Consider the following 22255-nt stretch of genomic DNA (forward strand, 5'->3'; position numbering starts at 1 on the left):
TGCTTACCCTCTCTCCCTTTGTTTTTGAGTTCACGATTGTTTAAATTTTGATCATATATTTTTAAATATGTTTGGTGTCAAACCTAAATTAACATTTAACACCTACAGTATTAAGAAAAAACTCACTTTAATATGATACTAATATGTTAAAACTTAATTAAAATGTGTTAACACTCGAAACCAATTTAAAATTGGATAATAATTTAAGGATGTAAGATGCAATTACCCTTTTTATTTAATCTTTTGCTGTAATTTTTATTTCGTCCCATGTGCTACACCAAGATAACCCATCTTGTTTTAATACCTTCATTGTTAGCAAAACCATATGAAATTTGTATACATTAATTCCTCACTTGGAAACTGAGCTGAAGTGTATATATATATATATGTATCACCGACGTTGATAGGGATATTAAGAAAGATTTTTAATTGGTTGAGAAAAAATTAGAAGTAGTTTAGTATTGTTTTTCAAAAACGTTTTTGGAAAAGAAATACTTTTGAGCTAAAAATATTGTTAAATAAGATGTTTTTGAACTTTTCAATAGCGTTTTTGAGACAAAAAAAATGTTTTGTAAAAAAACCTTTTTTATTAAAATAGGAATAGAAAATTTTAGCTTTTCTTTAAAAATGCTTTTTGATCCAAAAGTTATTCTTAGAAGCAATTCTAAACTGGCTTTTAGTGTGGATTGATTCAATTAAATTAAAAAATTAATCAAATTGATTTTTAATTTTTATTAATTTTTTAATAATTTTTTTTAATAATATTAATTAAATTAAGAAATTGATAACTTAATCGATTGATTATGAAATGTATTTATTTGCTTTGGAACCTCTAATGGTGGGCATAGCATCTATGACTAATCAAATTTGCTTGGAACTGTTTAAGATTCTCCAATCTGAATGTGAAGTGGAACAGGTATCTGATTCATTATCTTTCATTAAGAAAAAAAGGTTAAACATATTCCGCGTTTTTAATGTACTACGGAATAATTTTGTTGGATAATGTTGTTGCTTTAACGTATCGGTGAGTTTTTCTTAAATTATTTTGATTTTGTTGAATCATAAATTTTTATTTGTGAAGTTTATTTTATGGGAATAATTTAATTTATATTAGGATGGTTTTAAAAATTAAAGTTTTTAGGCATTAATAAAATTTTGTCACATCATCAATTTTTAAAGATATAATACACTCATCTATAAAGAAATTATTATATGGACCATTTCTACCACATTATTCATAATTCATTTTCAATTATTTAATAATATTTTAATAATTTTTTCATGTTATTAACACAAAATTTTGATAATTTTTTTCCTTGAACCTTGAATCTAGAATTCCAAATCCTAAACTAAAAACTTTAAACCCCAAATCATAACCCTAAACTCTTACACCCTAAAATTTTCCATAAACCCTGAATCTAGAATCACAAACCTTGGACCTCAAACTTGTAATCTGTAACACTAAACCCTTGAACCCAAACATGTACCCTTGAACCTTGAACCTAAACTTGAACCCCGAACCCAAAGCCCAAATCTCAAACCCAAACTCTAAACCTCGAGATTCAAGATTCAAGGTAAAATAATTATCAAAATTATGTGTCAATGAAATGAAAAAAATTACACAAAAATTACTAATTTTTTTAAATTGGTTGCACAAAAATAAAAAAATATTAACTTATGAAAAAGACAAAATAATTAAAATTTGTAAAAGAATAAAAGATGTTTTTTTAGGTTGTCGACTTTAAAAAAACAAAAATTAGGAGTCGCCACCAATCTTTTATTAAGGTGTGATTGGATCACCTTAAACAATAGCTTTGGTCTACGAATTTTAGAAAAACAGGTCCGGGGGTCGGTTACGTATGAGGAAGGATTTGCACCCTCATTACGACCAAAAATTGGTACCTAATTAATTAATTAATGTCTTAATGTCGATAATTTGAAAAAATATAATCCTTAACAAAAACTTAAAAATGTTGCGTATTTAGAACCTTATCATTTCAGAGAAAGAAAATGCCACACCCAATGCGTTAGGGCACGACATTCTAATTTCCTCAAAGATGAATTAGGCCAGAATACTCGTGTAATAAAAATTTAAAAGAATATCCATTTATTCAAGATTTAAGAAATCGCGGCCCAATACATTAGGGCACAATTCCTCCAAAATCCCAAACTCGGAATATTTCCTTTATTTTTTTAAAAAAAAAAATCTTCATTTTGAGAAATCAATGCGTCACATCCAATACGTTAGGATACAGCGTGTTGAATTCCCAATAATGAGTTCTTATTTTTTGATTAAAGAGAAATGCTCGATTGTTAGATTTAACGAAGAAAATCGGAACCCAATACGTTAGGGCTCAATTTCCTTGAAAATCCTAAATACGAGCATTATCTCAATTTTGAAAATTTTCTATTTTTAAATTTGAGTAAAAGATGATGTAACGTTATATTATATGTGATAACAAATACAACAATAGCATAGAAATAATATAAACAAATGAATATAAAATAATGACATGCAAAAGATATCAAATAAATAGGAAAGATAATAATAAAAATATGCAAACATAAATTAATAAGCAAATGATAAACAACAAAAAATATACATGTACACATAAAAAATACATAAGTTAAAAACAATTAAAATAATATCAAAATTAATTAAATAAATTAAACATGTGTATATAAAATATACGAAAAATATTAGTTTTTTCAAAGGTATAAATACATGCTTAAAACCTATATATATAAAATAATGATAATTACTGATGAAAATTATAAAAATAAAAAAACAAATACATTATTAAAAATATTAATTTTAAGAGAAATATGAAAAGAAAGACTAAATTGAATCGCAAGTAAAATTCCGGGGTAAATCCGCAAATAAATAAAGTCTGGAAGACTAAGTTGAACGCACGAATTACATAGAGGGGCTGGAAGGGTAATTTTACCTTCTCCTCTAAAACGGCGCCGTTCAACTGGATTAGATTGGAATTTAAAATAAATTAAAGGCCGAATTTAAAATAATAAAAAAAACCTAATTGGGAATATATTAAAAGGCGGAGGGGTCAAAAGTGCAATTTGCCCCTCCGCATAAAAAACACGCGAACCCTAAAGTGGATCGGGTCGGATTCGGGTCGGGTACTCAAAACGACGACGTTTTTGTGCGTATGGAGGCCTTCCACTATAATTGGGTTTGGGTTTTGGGCCCGTTTAGTTGTAAAAGGACTGTTTTATATAAGCCGGGTAAAATTGAGGTATTACAGCTGCCCCTCTTTGCTCGTTATCGTATAACGAAAACGGAGAAAAGACCTTAAAAATGCCCAATTTTGCCCGGTCGTGCTAGATCTTAGTACTCCTCTTTTTCAAGTAGCGTCATTCTTTCCTACTGTATCTTCAGAGGTATAGGAACTAGTGCTTCAATCTACTCCACCGCGATATCTAGGGGATAGAATTTGCACCCTGTAACTTTCCAAATGAACAAAATCTGCTATCTTAGTCTGCTCCACTGCAATTTTCAGGGAAATAAGACTAAATGCGATCTGCTCTCTGCAATTTCAAAGAGATAAGATCTGTGATTTCAATCCTCTCTACTGAAATTCAGGGAGATAGGATTACCAGCTTTAATCTGCTCCACTGCAACTTCAGGGAGATAAGATTTGCCATCTTCAATCTGCCTCACTGCAACTTAAGGAGGATAAGATTTGCTTACTTAGTCCGCTCCACTGCAACTTCAGGGAGATAAGACTAGATGCGATCTGCTCTCTACAATTTCAGAGAGATAAGATCTAAGGTTTTAATCGCCCACTGCAACTTCAGCGAGATAGGATTACCAGCTTTAATCTGCCCCACTACAATTTCAGGGAGATAAGATTAGATGCGATTTGCTCTCTACAATTTCAGAGAGATAAGATCTAAGGTTTTAATCGCCCACTGCAACTTCAGCGAGATAGGATTACCGGCTTTAATCTGCTCCACTGCAACTTCAGGGAGATAAGATTAGATGTGATCTGCTCTCTACAATTTCAGAGAGATAAGATCTAAGGTTTTAATCCGCCCACTGCAACTTCAGCGAGATAGGATTACCGGCTTTAATCTGCTCCACTGTAACTTTAGGGAGATAAGATTTGCCATCTTCAGTCTGCCTCACTGTAACTTCAGGGAGATAAGACTCGATCTGTTATCTTCACTGATCTACTCTCTGGGGAACATGACCTGTATAATGAGCCTAATTATGCCTAATGATTAGGATGTCATAAAATGAATCAAATGCTCCTAACTAGACACGTGTAAATGACGTTTGAATGAATGCAGAATGTTATTTTTCAAGGATTATCATTTCTTGAAGTTTATTAAGGCTTTGTCGTTGATGCCTTTTGCTTGGCTGATATCTCTAAAAAACGCTTAATCAAATTGCCCCCCATTGTGCACTTCAAAGCTCAACCCTCTAGGACGCAGAATTTGTACTATATTCCTTCCCCCTTGACTTTAAGAGTAGGAAAATTTGGCTCTTCTCAATCTTCTCCTATCGTAATTCAAGGATACAAATTATGAAATTTGTTTATACCACTCTCAGGGTGTCCTACCAAAGGCTCACACCCAAATGAGGAGCTTTCTTTCCATAGGGGACTTCTTCCTACCACATCAAGACTTCTTGCTGTCTCATTCACTATTTAGACAACCAAATCCGAAAAAGCAGTCTTAATTTAGACTTTTTCCTTCTTAGGCTCTTTATCTTTTTAACTCGGGGTGTTTTAAACAATAGTCCTATTTCAGGTTACCAAATTATTTAGAAATTCCCAGAGTAATATGCCAAACTTCTTTTATGAAAGTTTATTAGTCCATCCATCATTATTCTAATGCGACATGCTTGCGCAAAGATAAAAAATACTGAGTAAGAGATGAATTAATTCAAGAGTTTATTGATAGTAAGTATCTTGAAAAGAAAAAGTATTCAAGAACAGCAAAGAATGAAGTATTTACAAGAACCAACAAATTTGGTACAAATAATATGAAGACTAGGTGCTTTGGATATCACGGCTTGAACTTCTCCGTGCAAGACCAGAACCATTCTGAATTTAACATGTGTTTAGGGGATCTACAGTACTTTGCCAATGCCCCGAGACGTCGTATATCCTTTTATCATTGACTTAAGTGAAACAAGATCACCATATGCCCCAATCTGACAATGTTTGAGCCGCCCTTTCCAGGTTTTCAACTCAAACCCCCTTTGGTCTCAAGGCGCCATTTTCGGGTTTCCACCTTGGCCTCTCCTTTTTTTTAGGAAATCAGAGCACCCTGTGTGGGTTTTCACTTTGATTCCTCTCTTCCTTCAAGTGAAATATTTCTTGACCGAATCTGAATTTACAGGATTCGAAAGATTTTTGCCATCCATTTCACTCAAATCAAAGCGCCTCCAGAAAAACCCTTTTTCACAACATAAGGTCTTTCCCGGTTTGGCATCCATTTCCCTCTGAAATCCCTTTGTAAAAGGAGAATCTTTTTCAAAATCAAATCCCCTTCATGAAATTTTCTGGGACGAACCTTCTTATTATAAGCTCGCATCATTTGCTTCTGATACATTTGACCATGACGAATGGTTTTTAATCTTTTCTCTTCAATCAGGTTCAGTTGATCATACCGAGATTGGATCCATTCGGCCTCATCCAATTTTAACTCAGCCAAAACTCGGAGGGAAGGAATTTCAACCTCAATGGGTAAAACTGCCTCCATTCCATAAACCAACGAAAAAGGTATTGCCCCAGTCGAAGTCCTGACAGATGTTCGGTAAGCCAAAAGAGCGAACAGTAACTTCTCATGCCAATCCTTATAAGTTTCAGCCATTTTCGCCACAATCTTCTTAATGTTTTTATTGGCTGTGTCTACTGCACCATTCATTTTTTGGGCGATACGGTGATGAATTATGGTGTCTGATATTGAACTGATTACAGACTTCTGCTATTGTGCTGTTGTTCAAATTCAATGCATTGTCAGATATAATCCTTTCAGGCATTCCATATCGACATATGATATCTTTCTTCAAAAACTTACTGACTGCTGACTTCGCGACATTAGCATATGAGGCTACTTCTACCCACTTAGTGAAGTAGTCAATTACCACAAAAATGAAACGATGTCCATTAGAAGCCTCCGATGATATTGGTCCAATAACGTACATACCCCACATGGAGAAAGGTCACGGAGAAGTCATCACATGAAGAGGAGAAGGAGGCGCGTGCATTTTGTCCCCATAAACTTGGCATTTATGGCATTTCTTGGCATGATTTATGCAATCTCTTTCCATAGTGGACCAGTAATATCTAAATCTCATAATCTGTCTAGCCATGGTAAATCCATTAGCGTGCGTTCCACAAACACCATCATGGACTTCTTCTAAAATTTTCTTAGCCTCTACAGCATCCACGCACCTCAACAATACTCGATCATTTCCCCTTCTGTATAGGATCTCCCCATCTAAGACATAGTCAATAGCTAGTCTCCTCAATATCCTCTTATCATTCTCCGTTGCCTGATCAGGATATTCGTGATTCTTCACATATAGCAATATATCTTGGTACCAGGGACGATTATCATTCTCCACTTCTTCAATGCTGTAACAGTGGGCTGGAATTTCATAGATACTAATTTGAATGGGCTTCATGTCCTCTAACTGATTCACTTTAATCATGGAAGCTAAAATAGCAAGAGCATCAGCCATCTGATTTTCTTCCTGTGGGAGATAACAAAAGGTAATGTTGTCAAACTCTTCGATCAATTCCAAAACCAATTTCTGATAACGGATCAATTTAGGGTCTCTTGTCTCTCATTCCCCTCTTAGCTGGTATATTACCAATGCTGAGTCTCCGTACACCTCTAATGTTTTGATTTTCCGCTTTATGGCTACCCGTATACCCATGATGCAGGCTTCATACTCAGCTATGTTATTAGTGCAATCAAAGTCTAATTTACTGGTGAAATGATGATAATCTCCATTCGGAGACACCAGGACTGCCCCAATCCTATTGCCTAGTGCATTCGATGCTCCGTCAAAGTTTAATCTCCAAGAGTGATTTTCTTGGGGATCCTCTTCAGCATTTGCCATATACATCAAATATTCATTCGGGAAATCAAAGTCTAGAGGCTCATAATCTTCCAGAGCTCTGCTAGCCAAGAAATCTGCTATCGCACTCCCCTTAATGGCCTTCTGACTTACATATATGATATCAAACTCAAAGAGCAAGATTTGTCATCTAGCCATTCTTCCATTCAATGCTGTTGACTCCATCATATACTTCAAAGGATCTAATTTTGAAATTAGCCAAGTCGTATGATAGAATAAGTATTGCCTCAACCTCTTGGTCGTCCAAATCAGTGCGCAACACAATTTTTCGATAGGCGAATATTTCATCTCACAATCAGTAAATTTCTTGCTGAGATAGTAAATCGCCTTTTCCTTCTTTCCAGTGACATCATGTTGACCCAACAAGCATCCCATAGAATTGTTGAACACCATTAAATACAAAATCAAGGGTCTATCTGGACTGGGTGGTGACAGAACTAGAGTATTGGTTAAGTATTGCTTTATCTTTTCAAATGCACTTTGGCATTCTTCGTTCCAAACATCAGGATTATGTTTCTTCAAAAGGAGAAATTCCTTCAAAATGAGAAATATGGGATCACATTTCTCGGTTAACTGTAAAATGAACCGAGCAATGTAATTCAGTCTTCCTAAGAAGCCTCGAACTTCCTTCTGGGTACGTGGTGGCGATAAATCTCGTATTTCCTTGACTTTGTCTAGATCAATCTCAATTCCCTTTTCGCTGACTACGAAGCCTAACAACTTTCCTGACCTGGTTCCAAAAGTGCATTTTGTCGGATTAAGCTTGAGCTGGAACTTCCTTAACCTTAAGAACAATTTTCTTAGGACCTGCACATGCTCCTCCTCTGTTCTGGATTTGGAAATCATATCATCAACATATACTTTAATTTGTTTGTGCATCATATCATGAAACAAGGCAACCATGGCTCTTTGATATGTTGCTCCCGCATTCTTTAATCCGAATGGCATCACCTTATAGCAAAATGTTTCCCACAAAGTAATGAACGTGGTCTTTCCTATATCTTCCGGGTGCATCTTTATCTGATTATATCCTGAGAACACATCCATAAAATAAAACAGTGAAAATCCTGCCGTATTATCCACCAGAGTATCAATATGTGGCAATGGGAAATTTTTCTTTGGACTTGCCTTGTTCAAATCCCTATAATCCATGCACATTCGTACTTTTCCATATTTTTTAGGGACTGGAACGATGTTGGCTACCCATTCAGAATATTTGTCCTCTTGTAAAAACCCAGCATCGAAATGTTTCTTAACCTTCTCTTTTATTTTGAGCACAATATTAGGCCTCATCCTTCTGAGCTTCTGTTGAACTGGTTTGCAATCCTCTTTTATAGGTAGGCGATGCACTACAATGTCTGCACTCAATCTGGGCATATCCTGGTATAACCATGCGAAGACATCTTTGAATTCTTGGAGTAATTCAATGAGGTCTCGTCTCGTCTTTGCTGAGATCTCTGTTCCAATTTTCACCACATTTCCTTCTTTCAAGCTCACAATTTCTACTGATTCTTTGTGAGGTAGGATTTGCTTTTTCTCTTGTTCTACCATCCTCAACAAGTCCAAAGATAAACCACTATCTCTATCACTTTCAAAGTTGTGCGATTCCTCTAAACACACGTTTCGTTCAAAAGGGCACTCTGAGCTCGTAGCGGCGTCATTCATGTCATTGATACACAATGACCTAATATGATTACAAAAGAATGTATGAATTTATGTACAATTATTTGTGTAATGAAAGAATATATTTACTTGTATGGAAAGAATGAGGGAATATTTACTCGAAACAATTGCAAAGATGTATTTTATTAAAATAATGATGTTTAAACATAAGCCTATTTCACAAAAGAATTCTTGTTATTTCTAGGCTAAAACAACAAGTTTGTTCTGAATATTACTCTGAGACAGTTCTAAAGACTTTAGGTATTTCTTCCGCAGTCTAATTGTCTAGAACACTCCCAGGCTCATAAGGACGAATGTCCAGCCAGCTCCTTTCTTCATTCACATGCTTATGAATTGCATTGATGTGCATATTTACCAACGTCTCATCGATGTTTTCCTCAGCCAATTTCTTTCTCTCATGATGAATAACTCCTCCAGATACGGAAGTTTTGGATATGTGGGGAATTATCATTGGCTCCCATTTAGCTTCATCCCCACTCAGACGCGCCCTTCTTCTTTCCTGCCTTTTTTCTATCTCCTTCTTTCTCTGTCCTCTATCTGGCTTGTATCCTAAGCCAAAGTGATCTTACTTTTCTTTCAGCATTGGAACCTCAGTCCTCCCTTGGAGATATCTCCCCAGCCCTCTTCCGGGTAAAGCTCATTTTCCTACCAACAACTGTAAACCCATCTTTGTACTTTTGGATAATTTTGGCACCAAAATTTTACTCCCTTCAGGAACAAATGCCACAATTACAAACTCCAAAGATCGAAATGAGCATTCTACTGACTCGTCATTGGTCTCCACGTATGACGTCTCATTGGATACAGCTACTATTATATCCTGTTCGGCATTTATTGTCACTAGCCGACCATTTGACACTAACTTCAACACTGATGTAATAATGACGGTACTGCCCCCACCGAATGTATCTACGGTCTTCCTAATAAATAATTATAGGAAGGTTTGATGTCCATCACAATAAAGTCTATCTCATAAACTGTTGGGCCAATCAGTAAAGGTATCTCAATTCTTCCCATGACCTTCCTTTCTGTACCGTCAAATGCCCTCACTACATTTTGACACGTTTTCATGTGCGAACTGTCTATGGGTAGCCTGTTAAGTGTGAATAATGGCAGTACGTTCAAAGCTGATCCATTGTCAATCAATACTCTCGGCAAAATATGCCCATTCCATCGTGTAGTGATATGCAAAGCTTTGGTAGATCCCATGCCCCTAGGAGGTATTTCATCATCATTGAAAATATGAAATTATCAGCACTAATATTATTGACCAACCGATCTAGCTTGTTCACAGAAATATCCTTGGACACATAGGTCTCATTTAGCATCTTCATCAACGCATTTCGATGTACTTCTGAATTCAAGAGTAAGGCCAGTACAGATATTCGGGCCGGTTGTTTATGCAACTGCTCGACGACATTATACTCACTATGCTTTAAAAATTTGAGGAATTCCACAGCTTCTTCCTCCTTCATTGGCTCAACTATTTTCCCTTTTTGCTCCCCTATTATGGCCCATTTCATAGATTCTGGATTGGCACTCACGCACTGGTTCTTTGCAGTCTCTTTTCTTGGGACAGTTGTATTGCACTCGTAGCTCCATGGAACCTTCTTACTGTCCTGGGAAGGAAATGTTGCAGGTTTCTTTATTATGATCCTTGGCATTACTGGTGTTCTCACATCACCCTTCTTTGGTCGCGAGATAATGGCCACAGGCTGCACTACTCTTGGAACCTTCGAGGACTCGGACGTGCAAATACTCCCCTTCTCCTTAACTTCTTCATAAAATTCCATCTCCTTATTATCCATCAGGCCTTGAACCAAGGGTCTGAATTCTGCGCATTCCTGGATTTCATGTCACCCCTTGTGATGGAACTCACAGTAATTTTCCATCCTTTCGAAGCTTCCCTCTGAATTTGGAACAATTAATCCCCTTTTTACCATATTTCTCCAGACCCACCTCAAAGGAATTTTCACTTCTGCTATGTCTTCCTTGATTTTTTTACCCATGCTCCCATCTATCATGTTCACTCCGTTATGATTAGGTAACGGATTTTCTGTACTGGGTGAATCATCCAATTTAACCACACCCAGGCTTATAAGTCTTTCCACCAGCTTCTTGAATGCCGTACAATATTCTATAAAATGTCTCTCAATTCCCGCGTGATAGTCGCACTGTACATTTGCATCGTACCACTTGGGGTATGGGGGCTGTAGAGGTTTCAAGTGTAAAGGGGAAACCACGTGTGCATTGAATAGATTCTGATATAGCTCCCTATACGTCATTGGAATTGGCGTAAATTGAATCTTCTCTGTATTTTGTCTTGTATCAGATCTCTGCTTTGATGATCCTTGCTGGTTAACAGCCATTTTTCCTGGCTGATTCACTGTAACTGTCTTTGAATATGAACTTGCGTTGTTGACATCGTTCTCTTTCTTCTTCGAGGCCGCCCTTCTGTTACTTTCTCCAACATCTATTTTCCCGCTTCTGATAGCATTTTCTATCATCTCACCATTCATAACTATGTCGGAAAAACTTTTAGTAGCACTTCCTAACATTTGTGTAATAAATGGTGCCTTCAATGTGTTGACGAAAAGCATCATCATCTCTCTTTCTAGAAGAGCCGGCTGAACTTGTACGGCAACCTCCCTCCATCTCTACGCGTATTGCCTAAAGCTTTCGCCTGGTTTCTTTTCCATATTCTGCAGAGTGATCCTATTAGGTACCATATTAGTCACATGGCTGTACTGTTTTATGAACGCCTGTGTCAAATCTCTCCATGAATTAATGTGGGTACGGTTTAATCGATTGTACCACTTGGATGCTGCCCCTGTGAGGCTATCCTGGAAGCAATGAATCAAGAGTTGGTCATTATTGACATAACCGGTCATTCGTCTGCAGAACATGGTAATATGAGCTTCGGGGCTACTGGTTCCATTATATTTCTCAAACTCTGGCATTTTGAATTTGTAAGGGAGCACTAAATCCGAAACTAGACTCAATTCTTTAGCATCCATCCCATAGTAGCTTTCTGCACATTCCATCGCTCTAAATTTCTCTTCCAGCCATTTGTACTTTTCCTCTAGCTGTTTTAGCAATTCATCATTCATTTTCTCTTTTCGAGCCGTTTCATCGAAATCAGGAATAGTAGGATTAACAAAGTTGGCTCCGGGGTTAGAGCCTGATCCTGCTTGGAGATTCATTAGCATTGCAGCATCACCTGGAGGATTAATAGTAACAGAGGACCTACGTGGGTATATCTCAACTTGTTGGAGGTAAAGTCCGGAGGATAAACAGGTCCCTCATTATCTCCTTCTTCAATATTGAGCACAGAGCCTTTTCCTTTATCAGTTCCTTTGCTGAACCACTAAGTTAACTGAGCCATCATACTCCCTTGAGATTCCATCATTTTGTCTATCATCTTTTACTGCTCATTCATTTGCTTTTGAAGCTGCTCCTGCATTTCTTTTTGGGATTGTTCTAGTCTTTCCATCCTTTTATCCATATCTTTAGTTTTCGATCGAGTACCGTAGTGGTGCTTGGTGGGTTGGTTGGTTTCCAGATTAACTAAGGAGTGATTTAAATTAATTAGAATCCCTTGATGTATTTCTTAATGCATATGAAACGATGCAATGCATGAAATGAATGCAGAAAGACGTCAATTTTGATCCAATTTCATATAAGAAAACTTTACTAGAAATTAAATTCCTTTACATAAAGTGAATTACAAATAAGACTTTGCCCTAGTACCCAGAACTCTAATCTTTCTAAGTAACAAAGCTAATTTTTGTCCCCGATCCGATTCTAATTCATACTTCACACTCAGCGTGTCAGCCTGTACTGCTAACTACTTCTCGAATCTGGACCACAGCTTCCTCGATAAGATGATCTCTGTTTCTAACTTGACTCTGAAAGTGATAAAGTTGTTCATTATTGTGACTCTCGTTTGCTTTCAAGTGTTTGATCTGGATCTCACAATTTTGCAGCTCCGTTTCTAGCTCTTCAATTATTTTCTTCATTTCTTCAATCTTTCTCAAGCTAGCTTTCAATTCTTTTGCCGAATTTTGATTTCGATATTGACGAAGACATCCTTCCAACACAACCACCTTATCTTTTAGCTCGCCTTTTTCTTTTTGGCTTTCTGAAAAATTCTTTTCTAAAAATTCGTTTCGACTCTGCATCTCTAAAAATTTCTGTTCCCATCTATCGGCTTTGTCCTTTTCTTCTCGAATTTCTGCTCGCCATTGTTCTGAAGTCTTTCCCAGCCCAACAGTTCTCATTGACAAACGCATTTTTTTATAATCCGTCTTCAGACTACCCAGCTCTTCCTCAGCCTTGTTTTCCTCTTTCTTTAACTTCTCATTTTCAAGCTTCTGAATGTCTATATTCAATCTTAAGTTCGTCTTTTCCGCCTCCATTTGCTCTATCTTTTTCTCCAAATCGCATTTCTCCTCTCAAAATCTTACCTTATGATTTCCAACTTAGAAGGAATGACTCGCAAATGCTCTTCTACTGACTGGCTGTCTTCCTGATTTAACTTAGGTGTATTATCATTAATCCTCCTAGCCCACCATTCATGATACCCAGGAGTTGTCATTGGACCCACAGCTAGTCTCTTCATTCGGCGAGTTTGTTTCCACGCACTAGCCATCTCTTGAATCTTCTTTCTATAACCATCATCCTTGTACGAAAATTCACAATCAGCTATCCCTTGGGTCGCAGGTATAAATTTCCTTGACCTATATTGCCTTAGCACCAATAATGGGGCATATCCAGTAGCTCCCCAAACCCCTAGCAAAGGAACCCAATCAAAACTACCACACCTATATAGGATCTCATCTGGAAGTAACCAAGGAGCTCTCCACTCAACGTCCTCCTCTCGAAGATTTTAAAGAATTGCCATCCACTTCTCCTTCGAAATGTCGTCTCTCCTTGGCGTAGCGACTATCTCTTTTAGTGGTGAATAATTTTCAGAGAAAACCCGATACAAAACTTTATCCACCTTCTAAAAGTGACTATGAAACCATGCGAGTAGAAGCTGTGCACATCCAATAAATATACCTTCGTCCGTCTTCCAGCATGCACTCAATAACCTGAAAGTTTCTGCCAAAATTGTTGGAATCGGTGAACCTTCTTATCGAGCCGGTCGAATAAATCAGTGACTGCTTCATCCACATACCCCAAGGCTTTAAGGAAAACAACCAAGCCGTATATACTTAAAGCAAAAACATCTAACCTTTTCCTTACATCCGGGTGTGTGAGAATTGCATCTTTCAAGCTTCTCCAAGGAACGCACTTACTATCCCCCTTTTGCTTAATTCGTGAGACAACTCACTGCTCACTCATTCCTGTTACACTCATCAACTTCTTTGAAAAGGTTGGTACATTTACTACTCTCGAATAGACCCTGTCCACTTGAAACTTTGAACATCGAAGTAAAGCCATATATTCCTCTATCGTAGGCACCAAATCGACCTTCCCAAACGTAAAGCAGCTGTAAGCAGGATTCCAGAATTGGGCGAGCGCTTGAAACAAACTCTTGTCTACCTTTACATCAAGCAAATAAGACAGATCCCCATAATTATTATAAAAGAGCTGTCTAACCTCATCACTCCACTGACCCCAGATTTCATTCAATTCCTGCAAATTGTTTTGAGTTACACTGATATGCGTAAAGTTTCATAACTCCGATATATGCCCGTCAGCCAAACTATCACCCTTTTCTTGCTGTGTTGTTTCAGACCAAGTTCGGACAGCCGCATTGTCCTCTATTTTATCAAGAAACCCTCTTTCCATGATAAGCCTTCTATCTAGCAACTGAATGTGAACTGACGCCTTTTATGATGAAATGAAATGCCATGTCATGCAATCAAAATAAAACATAAAAAGTCAGTATCTCATAAAACATAAGATATAATCAAGAAATAGTAAAATTCCTAATTGGATATCTACTAGGGTTTAGTATAGTTCTACCTAGGGTGGATTCTTAAGGTTCATTATATGAAGTTTGGCTTCTAGGGTAAAGGTACCCGAACCAGCAGATTCCTTAATCCTCACTCATTATAGACTCATATGGATCGAGTTCGGTTCAGGGGAATACATTTCCCTATGGCTGCACGGAGATGAAAATCTCACGAAGACATAGGTACGGATGTATCCCGGAAGAAATCCACTACCCTACACAGAGGTGAAAACCTCACGAAGGCATAGCTTCTCACTCCCACTTAAAAGGGTAAAATTGTTCAACTCATGAAATGTATAATGCAAACAATATTTAAGCAATAAGATAATGAATGTGAAAGGATGTCATGAGTTTTTTAAAAATTTATTTTCTCGACAATAAGACAGAAATTAATCAACTTTGTGGCTCGACTCTCGTATATAAGTCCCCAGCGGAGTCGCCAAGCTGTCGAAACCAATTTTTTTGAAAAACAAAAAATTTAGGTTGTCGACTTTAAGAAAACAAAAATTGGGAGTCGCCACCAATCTTTTATTAAGGTGTGATTGGATCACCTTAAACAATAGCTTTGGTCTACGAATTTTAGAAAAACAGGTCCGGGGGTCGGTTACGTATGAGGAAGGATTTGCACCCTCATTACGCCCAAAAATTGGTACCTAATTAATTAATTAATGTCTTAATGTTGAAAATTTGAAAAAATATAATCCTTAACAAAAACTTAAAAATGTTACGTATTTAGAACCTTATCATTTCAAAGAAAGAAAATGCCACACCCAATGCGTTAGGGCACGACATTCTAATTTCCTCAAAGATGAATTAGGCCAGAATACTCGTGTAATAAAAATTTTAAAAAATATCCATTTATTCAAGATTTAAGAAATCGCGGCCCAATACGTTAGGGCACAATTCCTCCAAAATCCCAAACTCGGAATATTTCCTTTATTATTTTTTTTTGAAAAAATCTTCATTTTGAGAAATCAATGCGTCACATCCAATACGTTAGGATACAGCGTGTTGAATTCCCAATAATGAGTTCTTATTTTTTGATTAAAGAGAAATGCTCGATTGTTAGATTTAACGAAGAAAATCGGAACCCAATACGTTAGGGCTCAATTTCCTTGAAAATCCTAAATACGAGCATTATCTCAATTTTAAAAATTTTCTATTTTTAAATTTGAGTAAAAGATGATGTAACGTTATATTATATGTGATAACAAATACAACAATAGCATAGAAATAATATAAACAAATGAATATAAAATAATGACATGCAAAAGATATCAAATAAATAGGAAAGATAATAATAAAAATATGCAAACATAAATTAATAAGCAAATGATAAACAACAAAAAATATACATGTACACATAAAAAATACATAAGTTAAAAACAATTAAAATAATATCAAAATTAATTAAATAAATTAAACATGTGTATATAAAATATACGAAAAATATTAGTTTTTTCAAAGGTATAAATGCATGCTTAAAACCTATATATATAAAATAATGATAATTACTTATGAAAATTATAAAAATAAAAAACAAATACATTATTAAAAATATTAATTTTAAGAGAAATATGAAAAAAAAGACTAAATTGAATCGCAAGTAAAATTCCGGGATAAATCCGTAAATAAATAAAGTCTGGAAGACTAAGTTGAACGCATGAATTACATAGAGGGGCTGGAAGGGCAATTTTACCTTCTCCTCTAAAACGGCGCCGTTCAACTGGATTAGATTGGAATTTAAAATAAATTAAAGGCCGAATTTAAAATAATAAAAAAAACCTAATTGGGAATATATTAAAAGGCGGAGGGGTCAAAAGTGCAATTTTCCCCTCCGCATAAAAAACACACGGACCCTAAAGTGGATCGGGTCGGGTACTCAAAACGACGACGTTTTTGTGCGTATGGAGGCCTTCCACTGTAATTGGGTTTGGGTTTTGGGCCCGTTTAGTTGTAAAAGGACTGTTTTATATAAGCCGAGTAAAATTGAGGTATTACATTTATAATTTAAAAAATTAATTATTTTAAGTAATTTAATTAAAGTTAAATTAAGTTAGAGAAGATATTAGATATAGATGAGTGTATAATAATACATTGTTATCTTTAAAATTTAATGACATAACACTATTTTATTGGTGCCTAAAAACTTTACTTTTTAGGATGATCCTAATATAATTTATTCCCTTATTTTATTGATTGTTTGTATTTCTTTTTATATTTGGAATTTATTTAATTTTTTATTGATATTTGTATTTTTTTAAAATATTCTAATTTGAATCTCATTGATATGTCACGACCTGACTAAAAATTTGACTAATACTCAATTAATAGTATAATTACGGCGAACAGATATATCATTCCCACGAGGACTACAAGTACTAGTAATTATTGTCTTTATATTATTTAATTGAACAATTCAAGTTATCAATTAAAAACTAAAATGAAACTAAATTAATTAACTAATGAACACGACAAAGAACAAATTAGGAAAGTAATCAATTAACAACCACTAAGCAAAATAATACCCAAGAAAGAATTCACATAGATTTCCTTTGTCATTATCAATCTAAATTACGTAATTTCTTTACTTAGCACCTTGATCCCTAGAAATTTCTAAATTATGCTAATATCTCTTTCGAGCATAAGAGCAACTGACTTTAAGTTGATTAATTAAAATTTCTTTCTAATTAAAACTCCTATTATTGCATTAACTCGTGCTATAGATTCCCCTTAGATTTGACTCTAATCTGGTAGATTTATATCGTCCTATTTCTAAGATTGCATGAAACTCTACTCAATTACGCAATATCTACTTTTAAATAGGATCTATTTAACTACCGATTTAAACATGTCGAACATGAATTAATAATCTAGAAATATCAAACTAATAATTAAGCGCACATAATTGAGAACAAAAAACTATGTATTTATTGCGTAAAATAAAAATCAAACGATATAATCCATCATAGGGTTCGTCTCACCTAGGTATTTAGAACATTAGTTCATGCTTGAAAATGAAAACATCCAAGATACAGTATAACTGAAAGAAATAAAGAAACTCATTATAATTTCCTAAGAAATCAACTGTGAATCTTCAATCTTGATAGAAATCTGCTTCAAAGTCAACTTAATGGTGCTTTCGAGTTGTTTTCTTGAATATTCTCTAACGGCTCACTCATATTTTCTTATTTTTGTCATATATACATCTTAGAATCATCGGAAAACCTAAAAATCGTGATTTTTCGTTGTTCGGTGCGTAATTCCGTGAAATCAACACAATCTACCACACGACTGTCTGGAATGATCCAGCCCATGTGACTCTTGTAGCTTACTCTGATGCTCCAATTTTCGTTTGTTTTTCTCTTATTTTACTCTCAAGTGTTGTATTAAGCATTAAAACATAAATTTAAAGGATTAAGAGTATATAATTCACAATTAACATCGAATAATCACCCAAAAATAAATTAAAAAATGAAATTAAAATATTTTACTTTTAGCACTTATCACTTATTCATTATTTTTGTATTTATTATTATCCGACACAACTTTACTCACCATTTATAAGTAAGACTTAAACAATTCATAAATGTATCTTACATATGAAATGAAAAATAATGGATGGAAAAGTATGCGACAAGATTATACTCATACGTTAATTATTGGTGAAAGGGTTAAAAATGCATTAACATAAAATAAAAAATAAATAAATTAAACCCTTAAAGAAAAAAAAAGCATTGAATTGAGTTGTAAGTGATTAAGAAAAATCAATTAAACTTTTTCAATTAATAGAAACCTTCATTCACCGGTTTAACTATTAATTGTCATTAATGTGATTGTGAAAGCAATAAGAAACTAGAAGTTAGTCTCCCCTCAACAATATGTAAAAGCAAATATACCAGTCAAACTGGTCAAATTCTCATTGCTTCTATCAACCATGTTAGCAGTTGTTAATGGTGAATGACGATTTTCGTTAATTGAGGGTCCAAGCGGTTTCTTTCTTTTAATAATTGAGAACCCAATTGAATGCAGTTTTTCGGTTTTTTTTTACCTTTCAACCTTAAATACTTTTAAGAAAATATAAATAAATCTAAAGCAATATTTTGAAACTAGACATGTCTTAAACCCGACCCGGCCTAACAAAAATTATGGGCCTAAAATTCTGCCCAAGCCTACCCATATTATAATTAATTTCAGATTTAATAATTTTAGTTTTTTTATTTATTAAATATATATAGGCATCTTAATAATTTTTAAATATTTGTATTATAGTATTATATATTATTATAGGTTTAGTTTTTATGTGTTATAAATTGTATAATATACAAAAATAACTTAATATATAAGAAAATTATTTGGTGAACGACTAGTGAAGTTGAAAAACTCCATAAGCAGGGGTGAAATGTTGCCATGTGTCCTAAGGGAATATTTAAAAAAACAAAAATAAATTAAAACAAACATGTGTCATGTGTTAAACTTTACTTGTGGAATTAAAAAACTCGATTGACAGTGAACAAAATACTGACCTTAATATATAATGGGTAGTTATTTGATACACTCTAATTTTTTAGACTCTACAAGTGGATTGAGGATGTGCCAAGTGTCACATTTATTTATGTAATTAATTTTTTTATTGCTTACTACTCCATAAAATATGCTTGTCAAACCCTTAACCCGCTTGCAGAGTCTAAAAAACTTCATTGATTATATATCAAATAATTTTCTGTTAGAGTATCATAAATATAAAAAAAATGGGTTGTGCGAGTTTGGGCCTAGAATATTCAAACTCGAGCCCAACCCATATTTTAAACAGGCTTAATTTTTTTTATTCAAGCTCGTTTTTCAAGTTTAATATTATTTTCCAAGTCCTCTCAAATCCTGAGTAGATTTGTAGGCTTGAACAGATAACCCGATCAATGATCTAATCCAAACAAATTGATGTCAAAATTATATATTAAATATTTATATATCCATAAATAATTTTTGTAATTAATTTACAAAATTACAAATTAATAAATAAAACCAGTGATTGAGATTGATGAATTATGTTAGGAAGAACCTTGACTTGTCGAGTTAGGCAGGTGGGCCAAAATATGAAAGCATGCATTTCTAGAAGATAAGGATAATAATAATAATAACCCAGAAAATTAGGAGGATGAAAACTCATAAAAGCAGAGAAATAATTATTAAAATTATTGTGGGATACTTTTTTAGATAACAAATTATAACAATGATACGTTTGAAAGGAAATTAATCAAAGTATTCTCATTGTTGTACATCTTATTTAATGATATAAAAATCTTGCATGTCTCCAATTTAACTCTCATCTATAACAATTGATTGTCAGACTGGAAAAATGATTTAATTATAACGTTTTTGAAAATTAAGAAATAACTTACAAGTTAGAAAATTTGGGGATCATCACTGTGGTTAACCCATTCAATAATAATATTACTTTTTTAACATATTGGAGCAAGAGAAAGCATAAAACGAAAGCGGAAGGAAAATACACAAAAGAAGTTTGTTGGAGTCTTGTAATAGAAAAAATCTAAGAATAATTAATAATCTTCACCAAACAGATAGGCCATTCTTTCCAACCTCCATGGATCATATACACCCTTTACTTCCCCACCTTCATCAGCAGCAGCAGCAGCTTCGCATGGCAGTAGCTTAAGCCAGCACAAAGGACATCTCTCATGACCCTGATCGACCCACCCATCAATGCACTCTCTATGATACAAGTGACTGCAATTGCCCAGCTCCCTTATTTCATCACTCCCCTCTACGCACGCCAAGCATATCGCACAATCAGCTGACGGATCGTCGATATCGCCTCGTAATCTCCACCTGCTGAATTCGACGACAGGGAGCTTAGCCTTTATCAAATTCGACACGACATGGGCCGTGAACGGCACCGGAACCTGAGACGGTAACGGTCGTAATTCATCATTGTTGTCATCGATATCGGCATAGTCTCGGTCGTGGTCTTGAAATAGCTGGTGGAGTTTTTGGAGTCGATAAAAAATAAAATCTATTGCCATCATGGTGAATTTAAGGTCAGTTAAGAGGTAAACCAGAGGTGTTATAATCAGAAGCTCTGAAAAATCAATGGAATTGAAAATTTGAATCATGATACTATAGTTGAAAACTTTATGATCTTGGGTGGAGATACGTGAGAGTCTATGGGGACTGACTATATATACATATATGTATATGAGTATAAAATTATAAACTGATACAATAATAAAACTTAGATTACGTGAAGTGTCAAATGGAATTTGAAGTGGGAAATGACAAAGTTTGGTATATTTTGATCAAGAAAATGGATGTGTTTGCATGTTTCCCTACGCATGTTTTTTTTATTCTCCATAAAAATAATAAAAATATTTATATTTAATTTACTAACAACATATAATTCAATGCATCAATTATTAGTAATAAAATTAAGTAAATTTAAATTTTAAATTATTTTTTATCACATGTTATCATCTTGTATATAAATTCATTCGTAGTCTATATATGAAATATAAATGGTTAGAATCTGGTATTAGTCCTTATACTTTGTAAAAATTATGGAGTTAGTCTCTATACTTTAATTTGATCAATTTTAATCTTTGTTCTATTCAAATTTCCAAATTTTAGTCTTGACCTAAGCAGTAACATTTAAATCTGTTTGGTTAAATTCAATTATCGATCCTGTACTATGTGTACAGTTGTACACTTAATCCATATTCTCCAATTGAATCATTCTAAGTCCCGATACTTTTAAAATTTTGAAACTTTAGTTTTGACGTAATTGACAGTCATTAACCCATTAATTACAATTTTACTGAGTAGTACGTGAAAATAACAAGCCGACATGGCAATACACATATGATAATATATTTGACGCATCAAATTTTGGAAATAACAAAGCTTAACTTAATCAATTTAACAATTATAATTTGGAGGATTGAAATTTTAAAAATTGAATAGTACAAGACTAAAAATGATCAAATTAAAATATAATAATTAAATCCATAACTTTTACAAAGTACATGGACTAATAGTAGAATTTAACCAATATAAATCTAATAAACAAATGACATGTTTATAACTCCGTAAAGTTAGAAGATGTAACTTTTTTGGCTTTATTCACTGTTTGGTGCTTGAACTATACCTATTTTCTTATATTGGTATCGAAATTTTTTTTATCCCATTTTGATACCTAGACTATAATTCTGTGACACCTTTTGTATAGCCCAATATTTGCCCAACCCATCACAAAATTAAACCAAACCCAATACAACCCAAAAACCTCACTAACCTACCCAATAACACACTAGCCCAATCAGCCCAATAACCAACCCAAACCCAACAAACCAAATACAACAGGCCCAAAATCACAAACCCAATAAAAAAAATTCAGCCCAAATCAGAAAATAAAGAAAAGAGAGAAAGGTAACCCTAACCCTAGGTGCGGCGCACCTAAGGTCCTCTTTTACAGCTGCCGC

The 22255-nt window shown here is 34.5% G+C and overlaps 1 protein-coding gene and 1 long non-coding RNA gene across 2 annotated transcripts in view; both read right to left on the bottom strand.

Annotated features, from left to right (window-relative positions):
- Positions 1 to 20320: 20320 nt before the first annotated feature.
- On the bottom strand, positions 20321 to 20803 carry LOC107942825 (brassinosteroid-responsive RING protein 1). The gene has a single exon (XM_016876546.1). It carries the CDS (start codon positions 20801 to 20803, stop codon positions 20321 to 20323), a length of 483 nt encoding a protein of 160 aa, XP_016732035.1.
- Positions 20804 to 21831: 1028 nt separating this feature from the next.
- Positions 21832 to 22255, bottom strand: part of LOC121224127 (uncharacterized) — a 15818-nt gene continuing 15394 nt past the window's right edge. The window contains exon 2 of the long non-coding RNA XR_005921647.1: positions 21832 to 21991. This is a non-coding gene — a long non-coding RNA (uncharacterized lncRNA). The remainder of the gene's footprint in view (positions 21992 to 22255) is intronic.

The sequence above is a fragment of the Gossypium hirsutum genome, chromosome D12, assembly GCF_007990345.1.
Source record: "Gossypium hirsutum isolate 1008001.06 chromosome D12, Gossypium_hirsutum_v2.1, whole genome shotgun sequence".
NCBI classification, from domain to species: Eukaryota; Viridiplantae; Streptophyta; class Magnoliopsida; order Malvales; family Malvaceae; genus Gossypium; species Gossypium hirsutum.

What these genes read in the sequence shown, in the direction of transcription:
- LOC107942825 (XM_016876546.1), bottom strand. Translation starts at nt 20,803, where the DNA reads ATGGCAATAGATTTTATTTTTTATCGACTCCAAAAACTCCACCAGCTA.